Source organism: Trichosurus vulpecula, chromosome 7 (assembly GCF_011100635.1).
Source record: "Trichosurus vulpecula isolate mTriVul1 chromosome 7, mTriVul1.pri, whole genome shotgun sequence".
NCBI lineage: Eukaryota > Metazoa > Chordata > Mammalia > Diprotodontia > Phalangeridae > Trichosurus > Trichosurus vulpecula.
This window is the reverse complement of record NC_050579.1, coordinates 274,206,295-274,228,305: the sequence shown is the minus strand read 5'-3', so window position 1 is coordinate 274,228,305 and position 22,011 is coordinate 274,206,295. Positions and strand designations below refer to the sequence as shown.

Here is a 22,011-nt window from a genome sequence, read left to right as displayed (position 1 = left end):
ACATGCAAGCATTCAGTTATGTTAAACAGTGTGTCTGTGGCCTCGTGAATGACACACCCCTGGTATAATCTGTTTGGTCTCACCTCATGACTGGGCATCCTGTTAATGAGATAGGCAGGGGGTGTCCCCGTCAGGCGCATGATCTGCTGAAGCTGGTTAATATCTTAGATGCCTGGTCAAGGGCTTTGTTAAACACACGGTGCAAAAATAATTTTCAACTTGGGTAAAAAAAAAAAGAAAAAAAGAAAAACTGACCATCCCTCCCCATCCTGCACATATAGAGCACCACTTCTGTGAATGGAATAGTGTTATCAGGCAGGTGTTGCTCAATTAGCCAGTGACTGCCCATGCAGAGAGGAAAAATTAATTTTCTTGAGCTCTTGCTCCTCTTCAATACCCAACATTTTTGGATCCTGGAAACAGATATTCTCTCTTGATCCAGGATGCTGGCCACAGAATGTTTTTGGTTTTTTTTTGGCTAGTTGTGATCCAAATGTTCTCACCCCTTGGGAAAATGGTGGATAGAAATTAATTCAAGGACCTGACTCTGCTATGTATGGTATAAAATATCCACCAAATCCAGGATTGGATTTGACCATTCAGGAAGGAGCCAGATTTTTGTGGCACAGATGTTGGTGGCTCTCCAAGGCATTTTCCCTCCAAAGGCAAGAAACAGATAGGTGGGTAAAGCGATGAGCCCAGAGCAATGCAAAGTCAGGAAGACATGAGCAAAAACATTAACACACACACACACACACATACACACACGCGCACACATATACAATAAGTCAGTGCATGTAGAGAAAGTGGAAAAAAGTGGTAAAGCAAAAATAGAAACCTCATGCTGCAGTGATGTACCAAGGCCTGTGCCAAAATGGCTCTCCTACCCACAATGACCTCACCCTCACCCTCTACTACCCCAATTCTCGTACAAGGTACAAATGTATTCCAACATCAAAATGCTATGTGGAAGATGTTCTTTCAAATGCCATGCAGTTAAAGATCATCTTATGAGGGAAGAGTCAAGAGGTCTTCCAAGAGCATCAGCACATCAATTTGTCTATCAGTGTGTCTCCTCTAACTATCCTGTTGACGGGTGACAAATGTCTTCACAACACATTGTATAAGGAACTTCACTATGACTACAAGAGTTGAAAGCTCTAGAACGTTCTATCACCAATTACTTCCGTGAGACTTTCCCATTTCTCACACAGTAGGTACTCAAAATATAACCGCTGAACTAAATTCGGGTTTTTGTTCACTTCCTTACTAATTGCTCACCCCAAACCTACCGTTCTTGATCACTGACTGACCTTGGATCGTCAAAAGCCCTGTGCCCCAACATGACTGTCCAAACGGGCATTTACTTCTTCTTATCTGGAGAAACGATCACACCTGCTTTCGTTGAGTGGAGTGAGAAGGGAGTACCTGGAAGTTCTGTGTGTTCCTTCTTTGCATTTCCACAGGTATTAGGGTAACAGTCCCACTACCAAAGGAGCTCTGTCCTTTGCCAAATGTCACAAAATCTATCCCTTTTCCAGATAATTTCCCCACTTACCCTCAGATTATCATCTCGTTTTCTTAGTCTCTGAGCATGGCTAGTAACTTTAAATGTCTAATAAAACGCTGAGATCATTACTGCAATGCTTTTTTAGGAGTCAGAAAGCTGCTGGCCTTTTCTATGTGCTTCAGAAAATGCATGACTGTTCCACTTAAAACACACAACAACCTGTAGAACGTTGTAGGGATTTCCAAGTTTCTTTCTCTTGTCTACTCTGCCAACCTGACATAGTTCCTGAAAATGTCTTCCTTCCTATACTCAGTATGATTTCATTTGGACACACTCTAGACTTCCCTCTCATTTATTCGCTACTCTAAATAAAACTGTTATAATAAAACTCTATAGACTCACCCTATTTTATAGCAAGGAAGATGCTAGTCATCTTCCCCATCCTCAGAATCCATGCACTTTGAGGGTCCCTAGGCCCCCCCCACCCCCACCCCCATTCAAGTAGCTGATGATGGACTCACAGGTATCCATGTGCACACTGCCTTATAGCTTTCCTTTTTAACTAAAGCACAGATCTACAAGATAGATGAGTTGCACTTAGAGGGCACAATTTTGTGGCCAGAGGATAGAATAAAGGTGATTAATACAGGGTTATAACTTATGATTTTAATCTCAGCATCATCCTCCAACCAATTAAGCTACTTAGTCACAAAACTTCTATGAGCTCATCTGTTTCTAAGCAAAAACATAGAGTAGTCTTGTTAGGTTTTGCTGAAGCCTCATAATTTCCTCAATTCATTCCAAACTGGATTCTGCATTCTCTGGAATAAAAAGAAATGCTTTTTGAATAGACCCTATAGTTAGTTAACTCCTTTGAATATGACTTTCCAATACAGTGTGTAACCATGGAAGAGCATTATGGCTGAAATCTTGTTATCTGGACATCTGACCTCTTGCCTCAGTTCTGCCAGGTGACTCAATGTATGACTTGGGCAAATGAAGAGTCTACTGCTTCCTCAAAACAAACCAGTCAACAACAAACCTCTATGTCCCTCAAAGATATGCTGGGGAAATTCAGAATTTTAATGTGCTTTGAAATACTTCAAATGGAGGTGCTAGATATAAACAAGATTATTTATTTTGTCAGACACAAAAATAACATTTTGAACTCACCTGCTTGGTACTCTAGCTGCTCAGCAGGCTTCCCACTGGGAAGCAGGAGCCAAGACAGCCAGAAATGTTGAATGGTTAGCCAGAGAAGCACAGGAAAGATGGTAAAGACCTGGAGCTCAGCACCAGTGCTTCCCTTTCCCCTTTTCTACAAAGCTGCAGGGACAATGACCACAGGCTGGTTATGGTACAGGGAGAGGTGAACAACAACCGTGCTGCCTTCTCTGTTCTCCTGGGGCATCAGCATGGTGTTTAGAAGCAAGAAGGGCAAAGGAAAGGAAAGCCAATATCCTATTCCATGGCTGCTTCTCTCCACCAGCCCATCACTAAGATACAGAAAAGGAATGATTCAGTGGCCAGACTATATGACGTTCACTGCTCCTTTCCCAGTTTTTGTCAACTTTCAATTACACAAGGAAGAAGAAGGAGTGGACAGGTGGCTCTGAGGTGTTAGGATTGGGATGCCTCTTCCACATATAAATGAGGGGGCTGGACTCTATGGTCTCCAAGGTTACACAGAGCTCTGACGTTCTATGATTTTACGAGTGGTTTGGAGGACAGAGACGGAGAAACATCCCATAAGAGTACAGTCTTTTCTTCTGTTTTTTGGAGACTGAGAACTACTTTGGATGTTAGCTTCTGACTTTAAAGGCAAGTCTATGGTGTCCTACAGTCCTAATGATGCATATTCCATTCCTTCAGTGAACAAGCAATTTAGAGTAGACCCATGCTGAGAACAAACATCTCCCACAAAGGGACTGCAACATGGGATCATTTGAAACTTCTCAGAAGGATCACGTGAAGGCCGTGTATTTCTGAAGCTTTTGTGTACAATTTGTGAATAGGGAACTTTTCTATTTATTTCTTGAAATAAGCTGAAATCTTAAATCCCGTTAATCTAGGGAGAATAGATACTGCAGCACTGGAGACTCACATAACCCAAGAATTGACTAGACAAGAGACTGGGAAAGAGAGATTGAGAGACACATTTCTACAGCAACATCCTCAAAGTGATGATGAGCCCACAAAAGGCATATAGGTACTGATAGACACCTAGGGTAAAGTACAGACTAAGCTGAAAGATCCATGAAAGGCAAAGCATAGACTCAGATTGGATTCCCAAGAGGGCAAACATTGACAATCAAAGTATCAACTCACAGACTCTGAAGAGATTTTCTTCAAAAGCTCAGCCCCTGGGGTTCCAACGAGTCTTAAAATGAGCTTCAACTGATCAATATCTAATGGTGGACTATAAAGGAAAATGTTGGGACAAAATCAAAATGAAACACCAAAATAAAAACAAAATGGAAAATTCCACTATATCAGGTTTCCATATGATGATCATTTAGAACATGCACTTCCTTTACAAGATTCAAATGCCACAACATGCACACCCAGACATAATCATATTCGTATTATACACTGGCTACAACTATATATATCATTTGTCAAGGAAATTAAACTACTTTAACTGGTACTTAACTGTGATGATCATCATTAAGAACACAAAACCATCACTCCTTCAAGAGAATCTCAATCCATGTGCTTAAGCCGTCTCTAGCTCTTCATCCTCCACCAAAGTGTTAGTAGTTGTCTAAGCCAAGAGCATTAATGAGCATGGCACAAACAACAGAGAGAGGGCAGTGCCCTGCCAGGGGCACAACAAATCTATCTAAATAAAATGTCTGTGGAGTGATAATATCATGACTACTAAGATCGTAAGGCCCAATAATCTGAATTATATCCTCTGGCAAGACAGCAAAGGACAATAAATATTAACAGCCAGTAGAGGGCACTCCCCCTCTATGTGCTCCTTCTAGGTACACTAAAAAAGCTGGTCAGATTCATTAGGTTAAAGCCTGGCAAAATTCATACATACTCAATGGCTCTCTATCTAGTAAACCATAAGATTAAAAAGACTTCACCTCTAATAGTCAACACTTCCTGGTATAGTCTCCAACTACATGCCACATTAATGTGAATGGGCTAAAATGCCTAATATAAGAGGGTTTCTATTTGGTTTTAGCTTATCAGACTTGTCCGGGGGAAATTAAAAAGGGAGTGAAAAAACATCTTGTAAAATCACTCAAACTATTCTTGATTAAAAAAAAAAAAACCCTCAACTCGAATTAAAATGAATGTTACAAAATTAGCCCCACACATCATTAGATTTTTGTTGTTGCTGTTCAGTCAGTTGTGTCCAGCTCTTCGTGACCCCATTTGAAGTTTCCTTGGCAAAGATAATGGAGTGGCTTGCCATTTCCTTCTCCAGCTCATCTCATAGATGATGAAACCAAGACAAACAGGGTTAAATGACTTGCCCAGGGTCATACAGCTAGTAACTGTCTGAGGCCCAGTTGGAACTCAGGTTTTTCTAAGTCCAGGCCCAGCACTCTATCCACTGAACAACCTAGCTGCCCTATCATTAGACTGCATCTTTTCTCTCTAAGCTCCCCTATTTGTGAAGAAAAAAAAAAAAGCTGAATTAAATTCAGAATGATTCTGAATTTAAGAAGACAATTTTTAAAAAATGTGAAACACTACAGATGATGAAATTAACAACAAATGATGATAAGGCATCATACTAACTCAAAGGGTGATCTTATAATCAACCTGAACTTTCTCCCTGGCTCTAGCTGCCAGTGTTCAACCACAAACTAACTTCCTTTAATTCAAACCCTTTGGTGGTTCAATACTTTTCAGATGAGAATAAAGGCTAGTGATAAATAATATGGATCTTTTACATTTTGCTGGTTATGTACCTCCTGGGAAGAGGGCCCAGGGATTTTAAGTTTTGATGGGCAGTATTTATTGTCAAGGTAAGGCTGAAGGAAAAAAAAATTAGAGAAAGCAAATCTTTTATGATACAGAAATAATTATACTTCTTACCTGCTGTAGCATCTTGATGTTTTCCACAAGTACCACAAAAGTACCTAACATTTAAGCACATTCTGTACGAACAACTCTATTGCCTTAGGTGCAAGGAGTATATAGATTCTCACTCTTGGAGAATGCTTAAGGAGCTATAGCTCTAAACTAGGTTTGGTGCTGATGAAAGAATTCTCAGGGCCAGCCAGTATCCAAACCGAGTTTGACTGACTAAAAAAGGATGATGGCTGTTGAGTGCTGGTGGACACTGGGGTGTTTTAATGTGATCTCCATGGCTCCCCACTTAGGAATAAAGACTTGGTCTCATAAATCATTTTATCTCTTTAGTTTCAGACTCCACAAAATGATGAAGAAAAAAAGACATCTGGCCCCCTTCGCCCCCTTGAATGCATGCAAGAGGCACATTTAAGTGTTTTGTTAATAACAGTATGTGAAAGAGATGACCCCTCCTTAATTTTAAGAAATCACTGCTTCACATATGTCTTAGGGTTACAAAGTTTTAGAAATAGGATTATGGGCATCTTGCCTCAGGCTTTCCCCCACCATAGATCAGAAATGAGCAATAGCCCAAAGGAAGAGAATTCTCAATTAAAACAATTTGCATTCCATGAAAAACAAAGGCAAATCAGTATGGACTCACTGAGATCCATTACTTTCTGAGATTAAAAATTTTAGGGCTTACAGTACAAAATGTTGACAAATCTTTACAAAAATATCCAGGTTTAGGCACTAAACCTCCATTTTGAGATACCTGTATGCTGAAGGTAAGCTGTGAGAAAGCATACTTATTCAGGAAAGAAAGGGGAACAGGTGTATCTTACTTTAAGAAAAGCCCAGCAATGCTGGACCTTTTATTATATCATGGACCTTCTTTAGCAATTTGATTAAACAAATGGACTTCTTTTCAGAATAATGGTTTTTAAAATATTATAAGATAAAATACAAAGGAAATTCATCACATTGAAAGTTAGCAAAATATTTTTTGAAAGAAGTTCAGGCATCCCAGATTCAAAGCCTCTGAGAGAGATAAAAATCTAAACAACAAAACAAATAAATCAGGTTATGATGATTTGCTTTACTAAAGGATTTGCTCCATTATTCTCTTGTCCTTTAATGTATGAATCAATTTACAAAAAAGTCAGTTTAGAACACTAGTCCAGTAATTGGGAGACCTGGGTTCCAGTTCCAGCTTTGCCACTAACTAGCTGTGTGACCTTGGGCAAATCACTTTAACTTTTACCCTATAAGGGGTTTATGAGTAGAAGGGAAGGAATGACACTGTTGGCTCATATGATCTAAGACGCTCACCTTGAAGTTCTATGACATCTCTATGTATAGCCGACAATTTGCAGTAATCTCAATTATGAGAGAAAACTAAGTTTTAAAAAAACTTCCAAAAAGGCAGTTTAATAATGTACTTATGAAAATAATTTCCAGAAATAATCCTGGATTTATATAATACACTCAGTGAAATCAGTCTACAAAATCTCTGTTGTGAGAACTGGAGATTTATAACAAGAACTTTTGACAAGTCTGTCCTCTAATACAGGGAAGCAGAACAAATGTTCTATTTTAAAATCACTTGTGATGGTGAGAGGAAGAGAGGTCTTAAAAAAATTAGGTTATTACAAAATAGGTCTTTATACAAGACATATATATATATATACATATATATATATATATGAGAAAACTAGGATAAATGAGATAAGTGGGCTTTTCTATAAAGGATCATATGGAGGGGAGGGGAACCCACATCTGAAGCTACACTCTGATGTGTGATTAGAAGGCTGAGGTACACTTCAGTTGTACTGAAAAGCAGTTTCCTCTTCTATAAAATGAAGGGATTAAATTGGATGATCTGTAAAATTATCAATCAACTAGGAGCCTATGATGACATTCTTACATCAGACAATTCTGGCCCCTCAAAAGGAATAGCAAATCTTGTGCTAGCTAAGGAGAAAATGTTCAAGACTTTCTGAGTGGTCAAACGCCCACCTCAGCAATGCAGATATAGACTTGGTCAATGTTTTTTCTCTTTCTCTATAACAGGGCTGTCCAAAATGTGCATGCAGCCTGCCTACAAGCATAGAAATTTACATAAATGCTTTAGTAAACGAAGCCAAGCTACCACAGAGCTCTCACTAAAATGGCAAATCAAAATATATTGTCTACTGTTTCAATAAAAACCTAAGGTTGGACGGCCCTGCTCTACAGGGGTGAGTCACCCCTATACGGACTAATATGTTTTAAAATGAAAGAAAACATTTTCCATTCTGCTAAAAAAAAAGCCAAGAAATTCTACACTCTACTATATATCAGCATTAATTTTGTGATGTCAAGCAAGCACATGAGCTATTGTAAAAATTCAAAGCTCCCTGTGGACAGCAACATACACGGGAAGCAATTTTCAAGCACTGCCAAGGACAAACAAATGTCTCCTCTAGGGCCAAGTATAAGCCAATAAATTAATCTGTGGTGCCAAAAAATATCTACACCACCTATCTTACCAGTAATCATGTGGGTTGGAGAAAACTATTTCAAAACATTCTTAACATTCACGATAACTATGAACCACTGGATCACATTAATCTATATCAAATGCTCCTTATTGGCTAATCTCTAAAGCACTGGTTCTCTATATCCATTTTCTGCAAAAAGATTGTTTTGCTATCTACAGACAATTTTTCAATTGAGTATAGCCTAGAAAACCACAAAAATTCACTTGGCAGCAGTCGTCAAAAAGACATGCACTCAAACTGTTAAGTCTAACATTCTTCAATCATAGCCACTTGAAAGAAAAGTTATAGATTGTGAAACAGCAAATAATGATCTCTAACACTGTAGTAAGTTTATAGACTAGATTATTTTTCCCCCCAAAAATGCCCCCAAATAATAAATCCTGCTTTTAATTATGTGGGTATCAGTAACCTACCTAATATTCTGATTTTTAATGACAGGGCAGGGTCACCTCTAGGCAAAATTGTGGATCAGACCCACTTGTGATAATCTCCAAGGTACAAGCTAACTGTCAACTACTGAAGCATCAAAGAATGCTGCAACAATAAAATAGCAATATGTTACACTTACAGATAGATTACAATAGTCCCACGTAAGGTCCCAACTTCTTCGCTGGCTGTCCAAGGCCCTCTACAAACTGACTCTCTCTTACTTCTCCAACTTTACCCAACGTCATTTCCCTCTATGCACTTCCATCAAATAGGATCATTTGTCGTTTTCCCTGTATGTACTCCAGGCCTTTCTCTTGGAGTGCCTTTGTGTTAACAGTTTCCAATGCCCAAGAAAAGCATAGTATTCTGCACTTAAAACATTTGCTAAATTGAAAGAAAAGTGATACTCAGCAGGGCAGTGGTTACTGGCAAATAGGCCATCATAGCTCCCAGTTAAGTATCCTCTGTAACCTTTCATTGTCTAACAAGGAGAGAAAAGGGGGAGGGAGCCTTTGTGGATGGAGGAAAATTCACTTAGGAAAGGAAAACAAGACCATGTGAAAGCTGTGCTGACTAACTCACATCTGACAGACAAACCACACTTCCAATGCCTATGTAGTAACTGAGCTACTATCAAGCACATTCTTTCTGCATGGGGCAGTTTTACTTTGGGGCTTCCTTGGTCATATTTCTGAATTATTTCACTTGTTTTAAGATCACTAGATTGGTGGTAAAATACAAAAATTCAGATATAATGACTTTAAATGCTCATACAGTTGTTAGTATCCTCTAATGACAGACCTAAAACAGGTTTTTTATCACTTTGTACAAGCTCATCACAATTCCAGTCTCTCTGTAAACAGGAGACCCAGAGTAAGCTCAATAGTAGGCCTTTGCAAAGCCACAGAGAGCAGAGAATTCCAAGCCAGCAATATATAATTAACTCTAAGAATCAGTGCTCTTTAACACTTTTGTTATTAACAAAAGACTCTTCCTGGAAGGACACTGACTGGCAAAAAATGACTTTAGGGTTCCAACAGAAATAAGGAAGATACCTTTAGAAAATCACCAGTTCCAAAATGGATATGATTAGCAAAATACAAGGAACAGAAAGAAAACAGTGTGTTGAGTATAAATAGTACTTTCTAGAAGTTAGCTTTTCCAAAGCACAGATGTTGCCCATGCACACAAGCTTGAATTACCACGAAATCTAGAGGCAGGGATGTAATTTTATCAAAGGTAGATAATAAAAGTTCTGGTAACTTGAAGGAAAGAAGAATGAGAACACAAAGACTAAAAATGTTATGCTCATGTTCAATCATCTCTTTTAAATCCTTTTCTAGTCAAAAACCATTTAACTAAAGAACAGCAAGAAAAGGCCGCTGACAAAATAGCTTCTTTTCAGACTTGGCAAAAATTAAAAAAAAAAAAAAAAAGAAAGAGAAGCCAAGTTTGATTATACAATAGATGGGAAGATCCTAAACGATGCTTCTTCTATGTGAATCTGTAAACAAAGCAGTATAAATATAGAAAGGGTGATCACACAAGGAACAACAGCATTGGATGGCAAATTAGGGAAAAGTTACACTTGAATTTCATTATATGGTCTAGGTATATTTAGTTGAAAAGTTATGTTATTCAATAGTTAGAAATAGCTTTGATGAATTATTTTAAAAAGCTTATTGATAAGATTCTTCTCAAAGTCTTTGTTATCTATCTACAACCAACTCTCACTTTATCTACGGTATGGGAGAAAGGATTTCTTACAGACCCCGAGTAAAAGAGTTAGCAGGTCTAGCCCCCACGTATAGGATAAACAGACATGACATGAAGGATTCAGGAAGGGCAGTTTGCCCCCCTCCCACCTTGAATTATGGCACAAAATTCTCACTGTTAGTGTTGTCAATGGGTTTTGGAACAAAATGAGGGAGCAGATTCATCGTTAGAAGGTTATGATTATACGTATGCAAGCATGCATGTAGGTATATTCATAGTTGTTGTAGCTGTTCAGTCAGGTCCAACTCTATCTAACCCTATTTAGGGTTTTCTGGGCCGAGACACTAGGGTGGTTTGCCACTTGCTTCTCTAGCTCATTTTACAGACGAGGAAAGGGAGGCAAAGAGAGTTAAGTGACTTGCCCAGGGTTTCAGTTAGTGTCTGAGGCTGCATTTGAATTCAGGTCTTTTCAACTCCAGGCCTGGTACTCTGCCCACAATCACACACATATATGTATATCTAATATTCACACACATGTAATCATAGATTAAAGTTGGAAGGGATCTTAGAGCTCATTTAGTCCAAACTCCTCATTTTGCAGATGGTCCAAGTAGGTACAGCGACTTGCCCTAGGTGTCTTAAGCAGCAGAACTAGGGTGTGTGTGTGTGCGCGAGCGCGTGCATACACACACACACACACACATGCATGCACGCACGCACGCACTATCAAGAAGAGGAGGTAATGAGCCAAGGACCACAGTACCCAGGATGAGTTTCTGAAGAGAATGCTTGATGGTGCACTAAGTACAAATGTATGTGCGCGGGAAAACTGAACTCCAAGTACAAGGTGGATCAGAGAAAGTCAGAGGAGGAAAAGACACTCATGGACCAACCAGGAAGTTATTAGGAAATAACACCAGAAATTAAATGATCATAGAACTTATAATAAAAATAAGAGAGCCACAAGTAATGGACTCCTGTCAGCAGGCACCTAGTCTTGTTCTGGGAAAAGTGGCACCTTTATTTAGAGGACACAAGTATTCTGTTATTATTAGAAAAGCATTATCCTCTCTAGTAGAGAAAAACAATTCATAAGGATTTCTATAGCTTATAAGAATTATCATTTAAAAGACTATTCTCTTTTGGACACCATACTCACCAAGCAATGTTATGATTTTTAATGTGGTATCTCAGTTACAGTATTAGGAAGTACTCTGAATAGGGAACATGAATATTATAGTTACTATAAAGACATATCCCCAATTGTAAGTTAATAAATTGCCATTCTAGTTTCTAGGACAATCTCATATAAGTTTAACTAGTATAGGCCAGTTTTTTTCCCCAGGATCTGCTTGGTCATTTTCAAGTGAGTTAGTGTTGTAGCTTCTGAACCTGTAGGACAACTGGCCAGCTCTGGGGCAAATGCAATTAATTCTGAATCCTCTGCCAAAAACCAATTATAACATATTACAAGCAACTAAAATCTACAGATAATCTCCAATCTCTATGACACTCATTTTGCTCTAGAACTCAATCTTCCAGAGCCACAAATTTGGGACTGATCAGAGTTTTAGCAAATCACAATCTAGTAACATTGCTATTTAATGAAATGGTCAAAGGAATCTAACAGAAAGAAGAAGGTCGTAGGTTAAAGGTGTTTGGATAAACCTTAAACCACATCCATTGGATAGAAGGAAATACGCATTTATTAAGTACCTGCTATGTGCCAGGTACCATCCTAAGCATTTTATAACTACTGTCTCATTTGATCTTCATAACAACCCTAGGAGGTATTTGCTCTGATCTGCATTTTACAGTTGAGGAAATTGGGGCAAAGAGAGGTTAAGTGACTTTCCCAGGGTCGCATGGCTAGTAAATGTCTGGGGCTGGATCTGAACTTAGGTCTCCTTGTCTCCAGGCTCAGCACTCTTTCCACTGCACCATCCAGTTGCCTTATTGTGCCCTGAATCAATCAAAAATTAGGTAAATTTGGATAAAAATAAAGAGGTTCAAAGAAAGAGAGACACATGAGAGATAGATATGTGATCATTCCTTGCCCTTATCACACAGCATAACAAGGGAGAACACATACAGATTTAACATTTCAATCAGAGAAGCGAGAGCTCCCTTATTTATCGATGGCACCTTGTGCTGTTTTTTTTTTTTAAGGGTGCAAACCTTTTATTTTCTAAATTTTACAAGCACTAAAAATTTTTAAAAAGATATTTGCATATACAAAGTATATTTAATTGACTTTTTAAAATAAACACAAAATGCCAATGTCATTTTCGAAGCTGTCTTGTACGTGTTTCCTTCTGAATTCCCTTCTGTTTTCTTAAGCATTTTTATAAGATGGCCCTCTTTTATCTTAATTTTTTCATATTTTTCCACAACACTATTGTTAGTATGCCATTAAAAAAAGAAAACACTATCCCTGTAATAGATAAGCATAACCAAGCAAAAAAAAGGAATCCACACATTTCACCTTGTACTAAGTTAATACTGGCAATACAGCAACCTAAGCTTGTCATGGGGATTGAGAGTTGTTAGTGCATAAACTCTAAACTCATTCAGGTCTGTTGCAGTAAGATTATTGCGATAAGGGACTCACTGTGAAGAGATGACAGATCACAGATTTAATGTACTTTTCCAATTTATGAGATTTTTTTCCCCCCATCTCATTATAAAAAGTGACCTGTAGCTAACAAGTATTATGTGGATCTCATAAAGTAAATGTAGAATACAAAGACCATTGAGAGCCTTCCTTGGGGATGGCATACAAGATGGTATACTCTCATTTGGGCTGAAAAAAGAGGAAAGAAAACAAATAAAAATTCTTAAAGGATACGGTCTGTACCCGGAAACAGTGTCCTTCCAGTCAACAGCTCCGCCATTATGCATCCCACTGACCAAATATCAACTAGGCAAAAATAAATCAAAGAGAAATAAAAATGCGCTGAAAGTATATTTGGCAACAAATGAACTTAAACAAGTCAAGGTTGAACATTTTAAACTCAAATATCTTAAATATTTGCTACACAGAGACATCCAGCTTATAAGACAAGATCATATTCATCAGGTTATACCAGTGTTTCTAAGTTGATATTGTCAACTTTCTCCTTTTATAGAAAGTAGAATTCATCAAAAGCTGTATCTAAGGTGGAAGTAATGTAATGTCCACAAAGCATCAAGAGGTGTTTTAAGGGCAGGATGATGGAGTCTAACAATAAAATGATGTGTCCAAATACCAAAGTGACCCTTCATCCACAAGTAAAAATACTCTAAGGAGATGTTGAAAATTTCAATAAATTAAGCTCAAAAGGGCAAAACAAGAGAGTATGAACAATGGTTATGAAAACAAGATTGCTACCACATACAAACATTAAAAAAATGAATAGGGAAAGAAAGGAGGCCTGGGTGGGGGGGGGTGAGTTGTTTTTTTTTAAAAACCTCAATAACGAGTTAAACAATGATCAGCCAGAAATACCTGTTTGGTTGTAATGCATCCAGTTCAGCATGATTTCAGGAGCCCTGTACCACCTGGTGGCCACGTAGCCTGTCATTTCATCATCTGTGTGCCGGGCCAGTCCAAAATCTAGGATCTGAAGGAAAGAAGACCAGGTACTGTCCTTCTACTTTCTCCAAGTATTCTTTCAGTGTCCCTTGATGTCTCCTTCTCCCTCCCGACAATTTACAGTAGCTGTTTCACAAGGCTGTGTCTTTGGCCTTCTTCTCTATAAATTATTCCTTGGTGACCCAATTCACTTACATAGCTTCAACTATGATCTCCACACAAATGACTTCCAAAGCCCTATCTCCAGCACTAATCTCTGCGTTAAGCTTCAGAGCTACAACCCTACAGGTCCAAAAAAAATCTTAAGGTCTTTCTCCCACACCTATTAAAAGCGGATTTTGTCAGTGTCATTGCCATTCAGTCTCAAATGTTTAAAGCCTTACTGCTGGACCACTTCCTATGTCTTTGCATTGCCCGTCCCTCATGCCTAGAATGCTCTCCCTCCTCATCTCCACTCTCTTAGCTTTTTTTCCTGGCTTCTTTCGAGACTCCAGCTCAAATTCTATCTACTTGGAAGTCCTTCCAACTGTGAGTGCCTTTTCCATTTAGGTTACCCTTGATCTGCTCTACATATTTATGTCTTCTTCCATTAAAATATAAGCTCCTTGAGGATGGGGGCATTTTCTGCTTTTTCTTTGTATCCCTAATGCTTAGTACAGGACCTGGCACATAGTAAGCACTTAAGAAACGCTTACTGATTCTTTCCCTTCTCTCATCTTTACATTCAATTATATGCTAATTCTTGCTAATTTTTAAAAAACAAAGTTTATATCTTGCTAAGCTTAATAAACATAAATAATAGAACAGAAATGTCAATGCATGGAAAATCATAAAATATAAGCTATTTACATTGTGATAAAAGTATTATATTTAATAAAACATTAATCTTTTGCCCCGAGTCTTCTTCTGAATTCTCTTCTCTCCATATCCTGCTCATTTCCAATATTAGCTAAACGATTCAAAAAAAGGCACTACCTCTCTCTAAGCCTTAGCTTCCTCGTCTGCAAAATGGAGCTAAAACTTTGTGCTACTCGCTTTAAAGGATGGCTGGAAAGAAAGCATTCTGTATTCTTAAAGCACTATGTAAGTATGAGCTATGCGCTCAATAGTTTTGTTGCTGTCATTTAAAAAAAGACTCAGTATGTATGCAGATCTTTTAATTCTACTTTCCTTTCTTGAATCATTTTGTCTTCCCATTAAAAAATTTCAATTCTCATTTTTAAAATAGCATCACAATATTTCATCACAACACCACACTACATATTTTTAATCTTTTATAATTACAAATAAGATAACTATGACTATTTTTCACAATAGTATAAATGAAAAGTATACACATGGGAAAAACTGAGGCCATTCACTGCAAGCCTCTCCTTCCCCCTCCTCAACTCACATCTCACAAACATCTTCTGCCACTATCTCTGCCCTGACTCTTGACTTACATAGTGAGACTTCTTTCAAAGGCAAATCCCTCTACTTAAAAATGTTATCACATTCAATTCTCTCTTCTCCAGTAGATTGCTTTGTCATCCCCACTAGTATCTTCAATTTCTCCTTTTCTGCAGGTTGCTTCCCTAATGCCTACAAACACAGGGATGTCTCCTCCACTCTCAAAAGAACCTCTTCACTTGATCCTTCCATCCCCTTTCACTCTATATCTCTCCTCCCTTTTGTGGCCAAAGTCCTTGAGAAAGAGTTGGTGTCTCCATTTCCTTTCTTCTTACTCTCTTCTTAATTCCCTACAGTCTGGCTTCCAACTTCATCATTCAACTGGAACTTCTCTCTCTAAAGCTACTAACAATCTCTTAATAGCCAAATCTAATGGCCTTCTCCCAGTCACCCTTCTTGACTTCTCTGCAGCTGTTGACAATGCCAGTCACACTCTTCTCCTTGACATTCTTTCTAGGTTTTAATGACACTATCCTCTCCTGGTTCTCCTCCTATCTGTCTGACCATTTCTCAGTGTCCTTTGTTGTATCTTTATCCAAGTCACGCCTGCTAACCATGGGTATTTTATAGGGTTCTGCCTTTGCCCTCTTTTCTTCTCCTATTCTACTTCACTTAGTGATCTCATCAGCTCCCTTGGATTCAATTATCATCACTATACTGATGATCTCATATATACTTATCCCATCCTAACCTCTCTACTGACTTTCAGTCTTCCATCTCCAAATGCTTATTGGACATCTTGAGTTCGTATGTCCCATAGACACTTTAAATTCAACACGTACAAAACTAAAATTATCTTTTCCCCCAAACCCTCCCTTCCTCCTAACTTCTGTATTATTGCTGAGGGTACCATCAACCCCCAGTCACCCAGGCTAGCAATCTCGGTGCCATCCTCTACTCTTCCCTCTGTCTCAACCCCCACCTCCAATCAGCTGTCAAATCCTTTCATTTCTACCTTTATAACATCTCTTGCATATGGCCCTCTTCTGTCCTCTGTTAGTGTCACCATCTTGGTGCAGATCCTCATCACCTCATGGCTACACTACAGCAATAATCTCCCAATTGATCTCCCTGCTACAAGTCCTTCCTTACTCCAGTCTCTCCCCAACTTGGCTTCCAAAGTCATCTTCCTCAAGTGCAGGCCTGATCATGTCATCTCTCTATTAAATAAACTCCAATGACTCATCATTACCTCCAGAATCAAATATAAAATCTGTTTGGCATTCAAAGCCCTCCACAACCTGTCCTGCCCGCCCCCTCCCTTTTGAGTTCTTTTATATTTCATACCCTTTCAAGAATTCTGTAAAACTGGTCTCCTTGCTGTTTCTCTCACAAGATCCTCTCATCTCTTGACTCCATTTTCACTGCTCGTTCCCGCCTTGTTCTCTTCCTCTTCCTCTTCATCTCTGCCTCCTAGCTTCAAGTCCCAACTAAAATCCCACCTTCTTACAGGAAGCCTTTCCCATGCTCCCTTAACTCTAGTGCTTTCCCTGTTGATTACCTCCAATTTATCCTGTATATGGCACGTTTGTACATTGCTGTTTGCATATTGTCTCCTCCACTAGACTGTGAGCTCCTTGAGAACAAGGATATAGTCCTTTGCTTTTCTTTGTATTCCCAATGCTTAGCACAGTACCTGGCACATGGTAGCTTAAAAAATGCTTATTGACTGACCTCCTCCAGCCCAGTTCCAAAGGCTCATTTGAAATACATTGCTTTTCCTCTTGATGCTATTTGGGTTTGTAAATATCCAACTTTTATATCTAATGGAAAACTGATTTTGGAATTGAGGAATATGCTTTTAAAATTCATACAGATTATGATGCAATGTCTTTGGTCATTTCTTGTATACTGTAAAAAGTTCTGCTGGTTCATATTGATGTCACTTTGATGCTTGGATTTTTTGGGCACTATCATTCTAAATGTGAAGGTGTTGAGATGAATTTTGGGTTTCTCCTTAGAGTTCTATGAATTTTATTTGTAGAACATTACTTTTTTTTTTAAAGAAAAAATTCTGGCAAGTTCCTGATGACAGTTTCCTGGAATATAGTTATCATATACTTTTCTTCTTCACTATTTTCTGGGAAATCAATAATCTTGAAATTTCTTCCCTTTGGTCTATCCTGAAATCTATCACTTGCACCTGCATTGCTTACATACTGATTTTAGTGGAATTACTTTAAGTGTTTCTTTTAATACTTCAGTGTACTGCCATTTTGTATTTTGCTACAGTAATTATTTTAATTGCTGTCCCTTATTTTTGATAACTATCTTTTCCCATACTTGTAAAAGAATAGTTCTTTTATTTCCTCTCATAAGTCTTTGGGTGCTAATTTTGGTGTCTCCATTATCCAACATCTATGTGATATTAATCATATTGCTTGAGACTTTTTGTTTTGTTTCTAATGCTATTTCTGATAGTTCTATGGAAGTTTATTTTTTCTGGTGCTTACCCCCCTTGCTTCTTTTATTCGAATATATTCACTCTTTATTGCATTTGAGCTGTTCTTTGGTTTTCTTGCTTATTTCGGTTGAATTTTAATTTTATTGTGAGAATTTCTACAAAAATGGTTTTCTCTGTTAGATTTCTACTATTACTTTTGAGGGGCCTCAATAAGAAGTAAGGAAACACTCTGAACTCTCATTCTACCATTTTCCCACAATTCTCTGTCCTATTCATTTTGTCTCTGCAATATCTCTTGCATCTGTCCCCTCTTCTGTATATCCCCTCACTCCCACCTGCCTGTGCTATTTTAATTGACTTCTAACAGGTGTGGAAAAAAAAATTCAGAGTTCAAAATTCAACAAGTCAGAGTTCAGTGGCCTTTGTTATTTTTGTTTATACTGTATATTTTGTTCTCCTGATTCACCTTGCTCAATTATATACATCTTCCCAAGTTTCTATGTGCTCCACATATTTCTGTTTATTAGCGTATGAATAATATTTCATTCCAGTCATATATCTTCTTTCCTTTTTTTTCCCTTTTCACATATTTCTTAACTGACGGGCACTCAGTTTTCCCAATTTTTTATACTACAGGAAGTGTTACTAGAACTATTTTGGTATATATGGGACCTTTCTTGATGCCTTTTTAAAAACATAATATTTTATTTTTTCCCAATTACATGTAAAAACAATTTTTAACATTCATTTTTTTAAAAAAAAGTTTTGAGTTCCAAATTCTCTCCCTCCTTCCTCTTTCCCTCTTCCTGGGACACTAAGCAATTTTCTTGATATTTTTGACCTCCACAGAATGGAAAGCTCTACTAACAGTACATGAGCCTCTTTCTCCACAGTCCCTCCAGCATTCTTTATTTTCCTTTTTTGGGGCAACTTTGTTCACCTGATGGGTGCAAGGCAGAACCTCAGCCACATTTTCATTTTCATTTCTCTTTTTATTGGTGATTTGGAGTACCGTTCACATTGCTGACAAGTTGTTCTTATTTTGAAGACTGTTCATATCTTTTGATAACTTTTCTATTAAGTAATGGACATTAACTTTATATTTGTGCCAGTCCTTACATACTTTTGCTATCAGAGTTTTAGGAAGGAGCGTGACACAATAGAGGATGAAGACAGAAGAATAGGGTTCAAACCTCACCCCTGACATATAGTAATTGTATGACTCAGGGCAAGTCATTTAATCTTTTAGTGCTCTAGGCTAGAAGCAGGCAGCAATGTAATTGGGAAATATTTAACAAAATAAATAAAAATACCAGAGAACATATATAATGTTAGTAAGTGGTTTTCTAAGGCAGTATGTAGCCTGCAAGGATTCTTACACAGGGCTCAGTGGGAGTCCTGCTTCTATTTGAGTTTGACATTATAGCCCTAGGTAACTCTTTAAGACTACAAGCTGCAGAGAAGATGCCAGCCTGCAATGATAACAGGAGATTCCTTGCCTGGAAGTGCCCTAACTTAATGAAATCACAGGTCCAGTCCTCATTCCTTACTCCTATCAGACATTTATCTGAGATGTTTTTGAGGCAATGACTTTTTAACCCATTCAACAGCTTCTCTTCTTGTTTTTAGTTGCATTAATTTTGTTTATGGAAAAGCTTTTTAATTTCATGTAACCCAAACTACCTATTTTATCTTTTGTGGCCACCTCTAGCCCTCGTTTACTAAAAAATCTGTCTTAGCCATATTGTGAAAGATTCCTCCTTCCACTCTCCTTTGATGTTTTTCTAAAATGAGATGATCTTTTATATTTAGATCACATATCAATTTGAAGCTTATTGTGGTATATGGTACAGGATGGGGAGGGGAGAGTGGGGAAGGATGAAAAAAGGGATAAAGGGAAGAGAGGGAAACTCTTTTGTAGTTGCATATATGTAAGTCCTCAGTATGCATTGGTAGGCACCTACCAGATACATTTTATGGTTCTTTTGAACTGAAATTTTCTTCCTCCCCCTCCCTCCCCAGAATTTGTTAGTAATATACAGAAAGGCTCATGACTTTTGTAGAATCATTTTGTAATGCAGGCGTCTGGTCATGTCATTTTTCTTCAAAAATATCCAGCTGCTTCCTACTATCTACACAGGGAGTAACTGTTAGAACTAGCATATAAATCTTTTGGCTAAAAATTCATAATTTCCCCTCCATACCACAAAACTTCTATACCCAAGTTACAATTTTCTTCTATTTCATGCCCATCATCACTATCATTATCAAATGCTGCTATTCTTGTCAATGCTACTGATAATTCCTCACTTTAAGTATTTTCTCTTAAAACAACAACAAAACCTATCTAGTATCATTTTTCTTATTACTTAAACAGCTTATTAAATTCCATGATGTTAACATTTTCTGGATCTAATATTCTTGGAGACAGCCTTAATTCCTCAGGAAAAAAAAAAAGTTGTAGCACAGTAATCCATTCTACAAAACACTTTTACTTTATGGATGAAATGCATAGTCATGAATTAAAGCAAACTGCATTCTACAATCTTCACCTTACCTTAAGCTCACAGTCTTCATTCACAGCTAAGTTACTAGGTTTCAGGTCCTAGGAATAAGTAATAAATAGATTAACTTTATTTTTCATTGTAAATATCCTGTCTGAAACCACAGGTGAGAACCCCCAGCCACTGTTAATCTTTCACTTTTGCTGTAACTTGTTAGATAGAATAAGACTTTCCAGTCACATGAGATAAACTTCATCTTACAGCCAGTTCCTAGTTCAAGTTGCACTAAGTATATGCATAAACTATATAACCACCTTCTCATTAGTTTAAGCCTACAGAAATGTCAGAGATGCAATTATAAATAGCAATTCAAGGTCTACAAAAATGGCACTGCGTTCTGATAAAGAACCTGGCTAAAATCCAAACGTCCCTCCACTCCCATTATATTTAATCAAAGGAAATAAGTGTCAGTTAAAATACTTACTCTGTGTATAATGTCAGCTGAATGAATATACTATAGGGGAAAAGAAAAACATGTCAATCAACCAATAAAAATACCTCCTCCAACATATTCTTTAATAATCAGTACATAATACAATACACAGAGTCTATAATTCAGAAGTTTATGCAACACATCTTCATGAAAGCAGAACTGCAATTACTGACACTGGTCCTAAAAATTATAAGAGAAAATGGTAAATTATTTCCTAACAACATACTGAATAACACTGAATTCTATAGCCACCTGATTTAGGCATTTTCATGATATATACCTTAAAAGCTGCAACCTGATTTTAGCTTGAAACTCAAGAGGATACCAAAATGTTCCAAGTGTTAAAACTCAAAGGGAGCAGTCTCATGGAGTGCTGTATCTACTTTGTTCTCTGTAGGTTTATCACAGTGATCACCTAAATGCATCTCAATTATTTCAATATCACTTTAGAGATCACCAGTACTAAAACGCTACCTTTAGGCCCCGGAGAATCTGGTAGATAAGGAACTGTACATGGTCATCAGTGAGCTTTTGACATTTCACAATATTGTTCAGATCCGCCCCCATGAGATGTGTCACCAGATACCTAGAAATTACAATGGAGAGTTACACAATATTCCAGAATCCCAAAGAAGGTTCTTATCACAAGAGCCCTGAATGTTTTTTACTGCAACATTATACTTAGTAAGCTATAGAACATAAGCTAATCTGACAATTATGACCAATTTACCATTAATAACTATGTATAATCACCGCCACTCTATGCTTACCACTTGTGGTGGAGTCACTTTTAAACCTGGCTTCATGTAATACTCATTTCCCCAGTTATTTCCTTCTTGCCTAACCACTCACCAAAAAAACAGGGTGGGGAGAAATAGAAGTTAAAAGTCATCAAGATGCAGGATGTAAAATGAAGAAAATATCTTTAAAAAATGTAATATTTTATTTTTTTCTCCAATTACATGTAAAAACAATTTTAACAGTTTTTTTTTTCAAATTTTGTGTTCCAAATTTTCTCCCACCCTTCCCTCATTGAGAAGGCAAGCAATATGACATAGGTTATACATGTAAAGAAAATATCTTAAAACAACCAAACTGTTTAAAATTCTCCTTCCCATTTAAAAATGATGAGCAAAGTGGAACTGTACAATATGGTATTCCTGCATTTATTTACCAGAGAGTACAGATGTAAAGATGAGAGATATGTTTACTATCTAAAGAGGAAGTGATCCACAGAGCCATTAAACACTTACTACAGAGCTCTCTGAATAGGTGTGGTCCTAGTTATTAATCCTACCTTTACAATAAGACTATGGAGAGACTATATTCAAGTCCAACAAGTTTACCACACTCA

General features: G+C 37.6%; 1 protein-coding gene across 2 annotated transcripts in view; it reads right to left on the bottom strand.

The window, feature by feature from the left end:
* Positions 1-22,011, bottom strand: part of MAPK14 (mitogen-activated protein kinase 14) — a 101,105-nt gene that overhangs the window by 6,103 nt on the left and 72,991 nt on the right. Inside the window, exons 4-9 of one of the 2 annotated variants that reach the window (XM_036766717.1) lie at positions 21,132-21,243; positions 20,649-20,678; positions 20,218-20,265; positions 13,721-13,835; positions 13,082-13,153; positions 84-163 (exon numbers count right to left, since the gene is read on the bottom strand). In XM_036766717.1, the coding sequence (XP_036622612.1) occupies positions 84-163; positions 13,082-13,153; positions 13,721-13,835; positions 20,218-20,265; positions 20,649-20,678; positions 21,132-21,243 (457 nt within the window). Of the gene's footprint in view, positions 1-83; positions 164-3,838; positions 3,919-13,081; positions 13,154-13,720; positions 13,836-20,217; positions 20,266-20,648; positions 20,679-21,131; positions 21,244-22,011 lie in introns of both variants that reach the window. The other variant, XM_036766716.1, reaches the window with a different exon arrangement.